Source organism: Mya arenaria, chromosome 7 (genome assembly GCF_026914265.1).
Source record: "Mya arenaria isolate MELC-2E11 chromosome 7, ASM2691426v1".
Taxonomy (NCBI): domain Eukaryota; kingdom Metazoa; phylum Mollusca; class Bivalvia; order Myida; family Myidae; genus Mya; species Mya arenaria.
In genome coordinates, this window is record NC_069128.1 from 21,779,077 (window position 1) to 21,793,593 (window position 14,517).

General features: G+C 39.4%; 1 protein-coding gene across 1 annotated transcript in view; it reads left to right on the plus strand.

Moving 5' to 3' along the window:
• The window catches only part of LOC128241003 (mucin-19-like), a 34,097-nt gene extending 21,932 nt beyond the window's left edge, over positions 1-12,165 (plus strand). The window contains exons 13-19 of the mRNA XM_052957989.1: positions 175-226; positions 542-691; positions 5,100-6,261; positions 6,664-6,789; positions 7,375-8,159; positions 10,195-10,339; positions 12,117-12,165. Coding sequence (XP_052813949.1) covers positions 175-226; positions 542-691; positions 5,100-6,261; positions 6,664-6,789; positions 7,375-8,159; positions 10,195-10,339; positions 12,117-12,165 — 2,469 coding nt within the window. The remainder of the gene's footprint in view (positions 1-174; positions 227-541; positions 692-5,099; positions 6,262-6,663; positions 6,790-7,374; positions 8,160-10,194; positions 10,340-12,116) is intronic.
• Positions 12,166-14,517: the final 2,352 nt, after the last annotated feature.

Here is a 14,517-nt window from a genome sequence, read left to right on the forward strand (position 1 = left end):
CACACCCACTTATATGTTGTTATAAATAAGAAAAAAGAGAAGTTACTCTTGATGATAGCGTTCGTCGAAGTGTTTTGGTTTCTTTCCCATTATAGTTTGATATTCCTCTTGTAAAATGTTATTCGAGAAAGTAATTATTTCCATATTGTATGCCTCATTGTGAACATGTTTCAGTTATGTCGTTCCGGCGTTTGTACCTGTGATACGGCTGCCCCTGTTGTTCCGGGTAGATATTTCGTTGTCATCCATAATCGCCAAGAAATTTGTTTTAATGTAATGAGGAAAACGATTGAGTTCAAATTACTTAATACATGTGTTGAATCTTTGATAAAAATTGTGAAAAGATTTCAGTCGGTTGTAAAATCTAAAAAGCTGTGAAAGCTTATCCGTTTGGTAAATGTCTTGCCTATTACGTATTAAAGATAAAAATACATTCAATTTTGTGACCAGTTGTGCAATGAATTCCAGAAAAGGCTTGTTTCTGCTAAATCTTCTTATTTTTGTTTCTTATCATACCTCATCTTATCTGCTTGAATTGTAGATGATTGTCCCCATGGGGATTTACCCGGAATTGTGTACAACTCCATGAATTGTTCCGAACTGATTTCCGGGAACCCAGGCTACTGCAACCAACAGTATTTCTACGGACGGTGTTGTCAGACTTGCAACGCGTACTATATTGGAATCACCGGTTAGTTTTGAGAAATAATTAAGGGAAAAAAAACAGCTGTGTTTCACGGGTTCACGGTTTCACGACGCCCACTAACATTGATGAAAACATTATGGCTAGTTTACTCCTTGATGACTTAAGAGGCATTCAACTTTTGTCCGTAAAATCCGTCAACAATGTTATATTATAATAATAAAACCACACTAATATGTATGACACACCATAAGCTATTTAAATATGTCCAAGTATATAATCATAATTTATTTTGTCGTGGATTATTACGTTAGTATTGTATTTATTTCAATTGTTCACTTCCTTGGTGGAGCCGCTTCATTCCTTGGACATCACTGGTTAACCGGTATTATGCCATCGGGTCTTAAAGCGGTTTATGACATAATACTTTTTGAAATCGCTGATAAAACCGGTCAAATGCCAGTCCGGTCATTTCATTTCGCTGTTAAAACCGGTCAAATGCCAGTCTGGTCATTTTATTTCGCTGTTAAAACCGGTCAAATGCCAATTGTCTAAGATTTGTACATTACAAACGCCGGCGGTCATTTAAGAAGAGCTGGTAAAACCAGTTTTGTGTCATACTGCTGTCCAACCTGATTATATTCCAACCAGATGTTTGAAACCACTGTTAAAACCGTATACCGGTAAGTTGACAACAAGTTGGAACATCACGAAACCGGTCAGAATAAGGATCTTTTGATTTACAATTCGTTCGTCTTCAGATTGTGAATACGGTGACCACTATACCGGTTGTGACGTCAACTCCTGCTCATCCTATGACGCCGAAACTCTTTCTTACGGTTGCTGTGGCACATGCGCTACTGAAACGTTTCCCTACGTCACGCCACCTAGCACGTGCGAAAACGTGACGACAGTGACGCCTGGAAGCATGACCACTATAACTGGTACAGTTTGTAACTTTTTTTTTTTTTTTTTTATTTTATGCAGTTTTGTCAATTTATACAGGTTTTCACTTTTCCATACAACCAAAGTACATATTTGGTTTTTGTGCAATGCTATTTGGCCATATGACGTCGCAAAACAGATCTAGACTTACACCATTCAGTCGTACATATCTTGTAATTTTCTTGTTATACGATTACTAGTATTCGAATTATTACTTCACCAAAGTGTTGTTTTTTCATTAAGGAGTAACCACAACAACAACAACTTACGGCCCGACCACTTCTACTCCAACTCCGCCGACCACGACATCCGACAGCACTGTAGCTACTACTTCCGGTACAGGTAAAAAAACCCTTTAAGACCAAATGTTCAATCGATTAGATCTTCACTTTTTGCAGACAAAATGGAGGTATTGTATTTTGTCATCGACGGTTGCGATATCGTCGCAAAGTATAAAAGCATTCCATAACTAGACAACTGTTCAAGTTATATACATGAAACATGCACCTGGTCAAAGCTCTGGTCTTAATGCCCTATTGCTCGAGGTCGACCAATGGTCCTGCTTCCAAATTCATTTTGAATGCTCCTGGTAAAATAGGTCTTTGATTTCATTGTCGATGTCATTGCCAATTTTAAATAAGAACATGTCAATTATTAACATGGAGACATGATAATGCTATTCATATGAAATTGTGAGGAAATTGGAAAGTCTTTTCTGATTATGATAATATTAAGTAAATAACTAACTTGTTTACCGATATGTTCGACATGTAGTGTAGTGGTGTGACGCGCAATGCCCAATATGGGATTTTGAATGACTGTACGAGAAAGTTATTTATAAGTTATTTTAAAGCACGACATTGGACATTGGACAATCAAAAATTAAGTCGTGCACTGGACAACAATTCATTCATGATTTTAACCTAGATCTGTTCTCAAAATGACCGATTCCTTTCGAATACCACGTATTTGATTGGTTACCAAATGTATGCATACCTTGTATATTGTTTTTGTTCAAACAAAAGTCTGTGATGATTATAAAAGTAATAAAATGTGAAATGAAAGAGCTAGTTAAAGCGTTATTGTTTCTGCGGATTATAAAACATATTGAGCAATAAAAATATAAGACCTTTACTGAACATATTCCGATCTCGTTTCGAATGACCAATCTCATCTTGGACGACGGAACTTTGAACTGTTATAATGGGTCTGGAGAATATTTGCGTGATAAAAGGGCTTATATATGTTGTTTTACGATGGGCGATCAGCAGGGTTTCGAACTTTAATGGATTAAAAGTTTCCAAATTCCAAAACAATACTCCCTTCAAAGACTGTCTGTAAAGAAATGGAACATCTGAAGAAAGTTAACGAATTATGAGAGTATCAAAATTGACATAAGACGTATGCTGTACACATCAACAATAATAGCAAACAACACAATTTACGAGTAAAAGAGGAAAAACATTCGATTGCAACAATGCGTTCCACCAAAAAAGTATTCATAGTAGGTTTACTAAATAATCATTGTAAATGTTCAATATGTAGTGTTATATATTTCAATTTATTTGTACTAACATCTGCAACATTTTCATATATACCGTGCTTAATAACGGTTTTTGAATGTCCAATGTCCAATGTCGTGCTAGCACAACATTCACTTTCGAATGTCCAATGTCCAATGTCGTGCCAGGCGACATTCGATTTTGAATGTCCAATGTCGTGCCAGCACAACATTCACTTTCGAATGTCCAATTGACAATGTCGTGCCAGCACAACATTCGATTTTGAAGGTCCAATGTCCAATGTCGTGCCAGCACGACATTCACTTTTGAATGTCCAATGTCCAATGTCATGCCAGCACGACATTCACTTTTGAATGTCCAATGTCGTGCCAGCACAACATTCGATTTAGAGCGTCAAATGTCCAATGTCGTGCCAGCACGACATTCACTTTTGAATATCCAATGTCCAATGTCGTGCCAGCACGACATTCACTTTTGAATGTCCAATGTCATGCCAGCACGACATTCACTTTTGAATGTCCAATGTCCAATGTCATATGTTTAGCTAACTTCACACCGCTGTTTTTCACATATTTGGAACATGTTGGGGAGGGGTTTTATTTCCGTCTATACAACCCATATCGGAAAGGTACAATTTAGGAGGAGCTACACTGACAACCATCTTGATTGTATAATTTCAATAACTCGGATAGTTGAAGTAATTCATTCGACAGGTGGCAATCCTACATCCAGCTCTCTGGACGAGTTATGCGAAAGTACTATCGGGGCGGGGTCGTCGTTGTGTAGGGTAAGTATACTGCCGGGGAGAGTGTTTTATGAACATATCACAGTAAAATGTTTGACGATGATGAAGAAACTAATATTTCTCATTACAAGCAATTGAACGTGTGACTTTTAAAAATCATTGATTTTAATACATTTATTTGTTCGATAATTCGTTTCTTGCTGTTGATATGTGTCAACTTCGGAATTGCGTCAAACAGTCTAAGGTCTAAAAGTAAATATGACTTAAAAGCAAAAAAAAAAATGACGTCATAGTTTAATTGCACTTTAAATTAGAATTTCGCTTTTAGAATGGCGGTGGTGTTGGTGGAACGCGTTTTACAGTTATACTTTTACGGAAGTTAACGCTTAATTTTGATGAAAAATATCGTTGCTACGATACCGAAACTGATGATTCCAGAAACATCCCATTTTCTTGTAGCAGCTCGTTTATAATCAATCAATTTCCCCAAAAGTCCTCTATTTTTTATTGTTTTATTTCAACCTTCAAACATCTCAAATATGTTCACATTTGAATAGATCTAGCAAATAAGTCCATGTTTTTATTTCATTCTTTGATTTTCAATAGTATTTCCACTACTCGGATTACACAACTGTGTGCGGCGCCATGTACTGTCACATTCCCGGGTCACCCGGGTCCTGTTCAGGATTCTCTCCACCGGATACAACGTCATGTGGTGACCAGATGTGGTGCATTTCCGGCACGTGTATTTCCGACGCTACTGCACCTGTTCTGCCGTGTAAGAAAGTATTTGTTTATTGAAGTTAGAAATTACCCCAGTAATCGACAATGTAACGGTTAATGAAAATATATATGCTTACACATGCATGAGTTTGTCCAAGTAAAGAAAATAACAAAAAAACGTTCAATAAAAATATAGAATGTCCTTTCGCAGCTCCATGTCCTTTTGGTGACGAGGTCGCACCTGTTCTCGGTTCGGACAGCTGCTCTGACGTCATCAATGGTAACCCTAACAACTGCTACAGTAGTCAATGGCCAGGCATGTGTTGTGATTCGTGCAATGCCTACTACATCGGCGTTCCAGGTAAACAGACATTATCAACTTAAGCAGAACTCGAGCTAAGCTTTCTTATTTATTTGAAGATAATTTAAAGGTGGCTTGGCACTGTTATCAATTTTATTTCATGTCCCTTTTTTTGTTTTTTCCGATGCTTTGGGACAAGTCTGTGAGACACACTTTCAGGTTGTGAATATGGCGATAGAGCAACCGGTTGTGACGTCAATAGCTGTCTTATCTACGACGACAATTCTCGTGATGTCTTGTGTTGCGGAACATGCGCTGTGACTACAACAACGACAACTACGACAACGACCACCACGACATCGACACCTATCACCACCACAACAACGCCAACAGTGGCAACTGTTTCTACCACAACAACACCAATCTCGACAAGTTCAACGCCAGCTTCAACACCCATTTCGACCAGTACGATGCCAACATTAACCACTTTAATGCCAACTTCAACACCAAGGTCGACAACTTCAATGCCAACTGCAACATCAACATCAACAACTTCAATGCCAACTTCCACACCAACAACTTCAATGCCAACTTCAACACCAACATCAACTACATCAATGCCAACTTCAACAACAACGTCGACAACTTCAATGCCAACTGCAACACCAACATCAACCACCTCAATGCCAACTTCAACACCAACATCAACCACTTCAATGCCAACTTCAACACCAACATCAACCACTTCAATGCAAACTGCAACACCAACCACTTCAATGCCAACTGCAACACCAACAGCAACAACTTCAATTGCAACACCAACATCAACCACTTCAATGCCAACTTCAACACCAACATCAACCACTTCAATGCCAACTTCAACACCAACATCAACCACTTCAATGCCAACTTCAACACCAACACCGACAACTTCAATGCCAACTGCAACACCAACTACGTCAATGCCAACTTCAACAACAACATCGGCAACTTCAATGCCAACTGCAACTACAACATCAACCACTTCAATGCCAACTTCAAAACCAACATCGACAACTTCAATGCCAACTTCAACACCAACATCGACAACTTCAATGTCAACTGCAACATCAACATCAACCATTTCAACGTCAACTGCAAAACCAACATCAACCACTTCAATGCCAACTGCATCACCAACATCAACCACTTTAATACCATCTTCAACGCAAACATCGACCACTTCAATGCCGACTTCAGCACCAACATCGACCACTCCAATGCCGACTGCAACTACAACATCAGCAACTTCAACACCAACATCAACCACTACGATGCCAAGTTCAACAGCAACATCGTCCACTTCAATGCCGACTGCAACACCAACATCGACAACTTCAATGCAAACTTTAACACCAACATCAACCACTTCAATGCCATTTTCAACACAAACATCAACCTCTTCAATGCCAACTTCAACACCAACATCGATAACTTCAATGCCAACTTCAACACCAACATCAACCTCTTCAATGCCAACTTCAACACCAACATCGACCACTTCAATGCAAACTACAACACCAACCACTTCAATGCCAACTGCAACACCAACATCAACAACTTCAATGCCAACTTCAACACCAACATCGTCCACTTCAATGCCGACTGCAACAGCAACATCGGCAACTTCAATGCAAACTGCAACACCAACATCAACAACTTCAATGCCAACTACAACATCAACATTAAACATTTCAATGCCAACTGCAAGACTAACATCAATCCTTTCAATGCCAACTGCATCACCATCATCAACCACTTTAATACCAACTTCAACACAAACATCAACCACTTCAATCCCGACTTCAACACCAACATCGACAACTCCAATGCCAACTGCAACTACAACATCAACAACTTCAACACCAACATCGTCCAGTTCAATGCCGACTGCAACAGCAACATCGACAACTTCAATGCCAACTTCAACACCAACTTCGGTAATTTCAATGCCAACTTCGACACCAAAATCAACCTCTGCAATGCCAACTTCAACACCAACATCAACCACTTCAGTGCAAACTGCAACACCAACCACTTCAATGCCAACTGCAACACCAACATCAACAACTTCAATGCCAACTTCAACACCAACATCAACCACTTCAATGCAATCTGCAACACCAGCCACTTCAATGTCAACTGCAACACCAACATCAACCACTTCAATGCCAACTTCAACACCAACAGCTTCAATGCCGACTTCAACATCAATATCAACCACTGCAATGCCAACTTCAACAACAACGTCGACAACTTCAATGCCAACTGCAACACCAACATCAACCACCTCAATGCCAACTTCAACACCAACATCAACCACTTCAATGCCAACTTCAACACCAACATCAACCACTTCAATGCAAACTGCAACACCAACCACTTCAATGCCAACTGCAACACCAACATCAACAACTTCAATGCCAATTTCAACACCAACAGCTTCAATGCCAACTTCAACACCAACATCAACCACTTCAATGCCAACTTCAACAACAACGTCGACAACTTCAATGCCAACTGCAACACCAACATCAACCACTTCAATGCCAACTTCAACAACAACATCAACCACTTCAATGCCAACTTCAACACCAACATCGACAACTTCAATGCCAACTGAAACTCCAACATTGACCACTTCAATGCAAACTTCAACACCAACATCAACCACTTTAATGACACTTTCAACACCAACAACTTCAATTCCAACTTCAACACCAACATCAACTACTTCAATGCCAACTTCAACACCAACAACTTCAATGCCAACTTCAACACCAACATCGACCACTTCGATGCCAACTTCAACACCAACAACTTCAATGCTATCTGCAACACCTATCTCGACCACAACAGCACCAATGTCGACCAACTCTACCACTGCAACGCCGACTACAACGACAATCTCAACCACTGCAACACCAACTACTACGACCATCTCGACCACTACAATGCTTACTACAACACCAACTACTACGACCATCTCGACCACTACAATGCCTACTGCAACACCAACTACTACGACCATCTCGACCACTACAATGCCTACTGAAACACCAACTACTACGACCATCTCGACCACTACCACGCCAACTACAACACCAACAACACCATCATCGATAACAACTACAACAAATTCAGGAACGACGACGACGGTTTCTGGAAGTAGTTCTCAATCGAATGGAAACGATGGTGGAAATAAACAGGGAGAAGACCAAGAGTCAGGAGGTTTAAATGGTACAATCCTTTTATAAGTCATTTGCAGACGTCTAATGCACCAGTCAATTGTAACCACGGCCCCTCTAGGTCCGGGGAATAGCGGGGACTTTAACTTTCGATCTATCCTACCCCGGGTAAAATCCCCGCCCTGCAGGGACGAACATATGATAAATATGGTATGATCCCCGCCAAATGCCCCCGCACCTGAGGGACCATCGGTTAGGCCCAATCCCCGCTATTATTTTGCTAAGACAAAACCACCTTATTCACCGGGCCACCTAGAAGGTATAAGCACGGCCCATTTCCCCGGCTATCCCCTGTATACCCCCGGACCTGGGGGGGGGGGGGCGTGGTTACAATTGACTGGTGCATAACATATTTAAAATGTTTTGTTAGGCTTCAAGGCGGCAAAATTTGCATTGACCAAATATTTTGTTAAGATACAAAACAAGATACAAGAATCTTTATTTAATGTCGGGTATGTGTTAACAAGAAACATTAGCTCAATGAGCTATTTTCCGACATGAATAACAGACATACATAACATATCAAATAAAAATAACAATGAGCTTGTCACCTGGAAATAAAAGTATATGTTAAAAGGGTTAGGGTTATAAAAATATCACACATATTAAAATTTACATATTATTTTACCAACAGGAACATAAGTTTTGAAAATGTAATTTTGGCTTCGGAAGACATTTAAACACTCCTATGTCTCTTACACTTTATGGAATGACGTCAGCATTCCGTCATTCTGCTTACTGTGTGGGCATAACTCTATATATAGAAAACACTGAGGTATGAAATGTCTTCGTGTCTCCACATGAAGATCACACAGTAAATTGTCACTTATTCAAAACAAAGACCAGTACTTAAGAGTTCTATCTTTGTCTCGTTTATAAATATGTTTCTGATTTTTTACTCCCATGTTTCAATCGGGAAGATTTTACGTATGAATATTTATGCACCAGTCAATTGTAACCACGCCCCACCCCCCCCCCCCCCAGGTCCGGAGATTAGCGGGGACTTTGACTTTCGGTCCAGCCAACCCCGGGTAAAATCACCGCCCCGCGGTGACGAACTGATGGTCAAATCCCCGCCAAATGCCCACAGGGAGCCTGGGTCAGGCAAATTCCCCACTATAGTTTGCGCGAAGACAAAACCACCGCATTCACCCGGCACTGCGGGGCCTTCTGAAAGGTAAAAACACGGCCCATTTCCCCGGCTATACCCGGTATACCCCTGGACATGGGCGGGCGGGGGGCGTGGTTACAATTGACTGGTGCATAAACAAGATCCGCAGTTTTAATTGGCTTAAACTTTAGGCTAGATGGTGCATTTAAAGAATGTTTATGGTTGTCTTCATTCGTTCAAAAATATCTTTAATTTTGGATTTTAAAACACACACACGATAAATAGAAAATTCCAATGGTAGCGTGTATCCATCTCTTATAACCATTTTCACTTCTTGTTTTCATCATCAGTAAAATGTGCGATTTATGTTACGTTCACATAGACTTGAATGTATGATGCAGATCCCAACAGCTGCCCCTGGCTTATTTTAAATAGTTGCCTGCGGCCTCAGCTGGGTAAAATCAGTCTTGATCCTGAAAATGAAAAAACACCAAAAAACAACATATTATGGGCTGCTTATCACGTCATGGGACACAATTCAACTATTATGATTTGTCGACGATATTTCAATATTCCATAAAATCTAAAAATCCACAAGGGTTATATAATTGACAAGAGAAGAAACTCTCCAAAACACAATTCGTCATGAAAACGGTAAACGTCAAGTTCAGACATGAATTTTATAACTAATACTCGTATACCAATCCTAAGCATATCTATGCGTGCTGCTCAAAGAATAATCATCAGATGAGGTGACAGGCAACTATTTAAAGTAAGCCAGGGGCAGCTGTTGGGATCTGCATCATACTTTCAAGTCTCTATGGTTACGTTGCCATAAATTACTTAAGTAATTAAGTAACTGTTAACATTTTGGACACTAACCTCATTAACCTAATTTTCACGTTTTGATATTCAGGATGGCAAATAGCGGTTGTAACGGTGAGTGTGCCTTTTGGTGGCGTGTTGGGTACGGCAGGAATCATCTTCGTCATAAAGAAGTTCCTATGCAGTGCTGCAAGTAGTAACGTAAGTTGTTCCTGTACAGTTCTGCCAGTAGAAAAGTAAGAAGTTCATGTACAGTGCTGCCTGAAGAAAAGTAAGTAGTTCCTGTACAGTGCTGCCTGTAGTAACGTAAATACATGTGTAGTTCCTGTACAGTTCTGTCAGTAGCAACGTAAGTAGTTCCTGTACAGTTTTGCCAGTAGTAACGTTAGTAGTTCCCGTACAGTTCTGCCAGTAGTAACGTAAGTATTTCCTGTACAGTTCTAGTTCTGCCAGTAGCAACATAAGTAGTTCCTGTATAGTTCTGCCAGTAGCAACGTAAGAAGTTCCTGTACAGTTATGCCACAAGTAACGTAAGTAGTTCCTGTGCAGTTCTGCCATTAGTAACGTAAGTAGTTCCTGTGCAGTTCTGTCAGTAGTAACGTAAGTAGTTCCTGTGCAGTTCTGCCAGTAGTAACATAAGTAGTTCCTGTGCAGTTCTGCCAGTAGTAACGTAAGTAGTTCCTATGCAGTTCTGCAAGTAGTAACGTAAGTAGTTCCTGTGCAGTTCTTCCAGTAGTAGCGTAAGAAGTTCCTGTACAGTTCTGCCAGTAGAAAAGTAAGTAGTTCCTGTACAGTGCTGCCTGTAGTAACGTAAATACATGTGTAGTTCCTGTACAGTTCTGTCAGTAGCAACGTAAGTAGTTCCTGTACAGTTTTGCCAGTAGTAACGTAAGTAGTTCCTGTACAGTTCTGCCAGTAGTAACGTAAGTTGTTCCTGTGCAGTTCTGCCAGTAGTAACGTAAGTAGTTCCTATGCAGTTCTGCAAGTTATAACGTAAGTAGTTCCAGAACAGTTCTGCAAGTAGTAACGTAAGTAGTTTCTATGCAGTTCTGCCATTAGTAACGTAAGTAGTTCCTATGCAGTTCTGCAAGTAGTAACGTAAGTAGTTCCTGTGCAGTTCTGCCAGTAGTAGCGTAAGAAGTTCCAGAATTAACGTAAGTAGTTCCTGTGCAGTTCTGCCAGTAGTAACGTAAGTAGTTCCTGTCAGTAGCAACGTAAGTAGTTCCTATGCAGTTCTGCCAGTAGTAACGTAAGTAGTTCCTATGCAGTTCTGCAAGTAATAACGTAAGTAGTTCCAGAACAGTTCTGCACTTAGTAACGTAAGAAGTTTCTATGCAGTTCTGCCATTATTAACGTAAGTAGTTCCTATGCAGTTCTGCAAGTAGTAACGTAAGTAGTTCCTGTACAGTTCTGCAAGTAGTAACGTTAGTAGTTCCTATGCAGTTCTGCAAGTAGTAACGTAAGTTGTTCCTATGCAGTTCTACCAGTAGTAACGTAAGTAGTTCCTGTGCAGTTCTGCAAGTAGTAACGTAAGTAATTCCTATGCATTTCTGCCAGTAGTAACGTAAGTAGTTCCAGAATTAACGTAAGTAGTTCCTGTGCAGTTCTGCCAGTAGTAACGTAAGTAGTTCCTGTGCAGTTCTGCAAGTAGTAACGTGAGTAGTTCCTATGGAGTTCTGCAAGTAGTAGCGTTAGAAGTTCCTGTGCAGTTCTGCCAGTAGTAACGTAAGTAATTCCTGTACAGTTCTGCCAGTAGTAACGTAAGTAGTTCCTGTACAGTTCTGCCAGTAGTAACGTAAGTAGTTCCTGTACAGTTCTGCCAGTAGTAGCGTAAGAAGTTCCAGAATTAACGTAAGTAGTTCCTGTGCAGTTCTGCCAGTAGTAACATAAGTAGTTCCTTACAGTGCACTATGCATGGTTAGTTTTGTTTGTATTCAAGGGCACATTTGATTCTATACTATTTGTTCCAGTTCAACATTTACTGGCATAAAACCTATTGTTATTTCATTTCAGGTCGTTCAGCCTCAAGGACCGAATGCAAGCTGTCCGCGGAGTAGTGTAATCACCATATCGGACATTTAAATTACTTTTAAGAACAGTTTTTGAGGGAATCGAGAGTTAAGAGTAATATGCTGTTAATTGAAATGCATTGAACTATACAGAAACCAGCCCACAAGGTTAAAACATACTATGACATTTTTAGAAGGACACGAATTCAAACTAAAAAAATAAATAACAAATACACATTACCCCGCACACATCTTAAATCAACACGTAGTTTGAGTTGCCCTTATGCAGGGGTACTTATGCCAAGTGCGTCCAGGTTTCCTGGCTCATTGTTTTGGGTGAAAAACGTCATCAATATGGTGAGTATAATCATTGTTTTCTTTATGTTTAAACGATATTTTTTTAGAAATGACCTTGTGCACCGACTGAAGAAGAATTGCTTGTTTACGATGACGCTTGTTTTAGGTGAAAAGCATGGCCATATTAAAATATCTCGTGAAAACAATGCACGTTTTTACTTCGCTTACCGACTCACTCATTGCAAGATATATTCTTCAAAACAACGATTTTATTACGTTCTCTTTCATGTAATTCTCATCTGATACTGTGATTTGGTCAATCAAAGGTATTGTAATTGTTTTCCGAGTGCATATCGCAAGTTTTGGAGATAGATCAGTACATTTAAGGAAATGCTTACCGGTTCATTCTGGTCATTTTTACGCAACTTCGTCCCGAATTTGGTAAATCTAAGGCACACTTTAATAACGATGAAAAGGCATCGATTGGTTTTCCTTTTCCATGTATGTTTACTATAACACGTTGAAGAAGTGTCCTCCTTAGCGAGGAAGCCGTGATTCACCTACGATAACGCATTAGCCGCGATTCATCTACGATAATTTGGTAATTTTGTAAATCTAAGGCACACTTTAATAACGATGAAAAGGCATCGATTGGTTTTCCTTATCCATGTATGTTTACTATAACACGTTGAAGAAGGGTCCTCCTTAGCGAGGAAGCCGTGATTCACCTACGATAATGCGGAAACCTTGATTCACCAACAATGACGACGAAGCCGTGATTCACATACTAAAACAAGGTAGCCATGATTCATCTTTTGTAACGAGTTAGCCGTGATTCACCTTAGATACCACGGTAACGAGATCGCCAAGATTCGCCTGCGATAACGAGGAAACCGTGCTTCTCCAGCTTTTCCACCGAAGTTTTGGACGGCTAGATCATCACGAAAAGCCTCCAATTCAGGCTCAGCGAGCCTGGTAACCTTCCTTTTGCATGGTAGGATTGTATACAGGAATGGCAGTTTTACACAACTAGTTTATGTTATTATTAAAGCGTGCTAGATATGACGTGAAACAAAGTTCACAATTTTGGCTTCCAATTTCGAATCATAATGAATGTAGGACATTTCTTTGAAAATATCATTTCCGTTTATCTGATATGATGCCTTTTCTGTGTGAGGCTAAGCAAAATTATTGTTTGATTTCTCGACCACTATATTTTATTTTATTTCCTTCATTTTTGTATCAATTATTTCCCCAAAACCGTCAATAATAAATAAACGAACATCTTCATACGGTGTTCAAGTATTTCAAATGGTACTTTATATTGGGCACCGTTACGCGACCTAAATGCAGTGATGTATCTGCCGAATAGTATACGGCACTGTTTCAGAACATATTTCAAGAGTTAATCTAATCATTTTCTACCGGTATACAACTTACAGTCAAATTTTATTCATGTCCAGTTGTTCGCACCTATTATTGTGATGGCCAATGGTGTTACTATATATCATTGTTATCATAATAATACACTTATTTATAGAATATTGATAATGATATAAATAGACTGAATAAGCAATAAACGGAATGCATTAAAATAATACTAAATTGCTAAAATAAGGCAATTAACTCATTTTTGAAAAATTGTCATTCATGAATAGAGCTCTTAAAATATAATGTTATATCATGTATTTATTGTTTAGTTTCTCGGCCACTATATTTTATTTTATTTCCTTCATGTTTGTATCAATTTTTTACCCAAAACAGTCAATGATAAATAAACGAACATCTTCATAAGTGTTTCAGATGGTGCTCTATGTGGGGCACCGTTACGCGACCTTTAATGCAGTGATATATCTGCCACATACTGTATGCGGCGGCGTGGTGCCTCCATATCACACTATATACGGCATTGTTTCAGAACTCTTCATATTTCAAGAGTTAATCTAATCATTTTCTACCGGTATACAGCTTACAGTCAAATTTTATTCATGTACAGATGTTCGCACCTTTTATTGTGATGGCCAATGGCGTTACTGTATATCATTGTTATCATAATAATACACTTATTTATAGAATATTGATAATGATATAAGTAGACTGAATAAGCA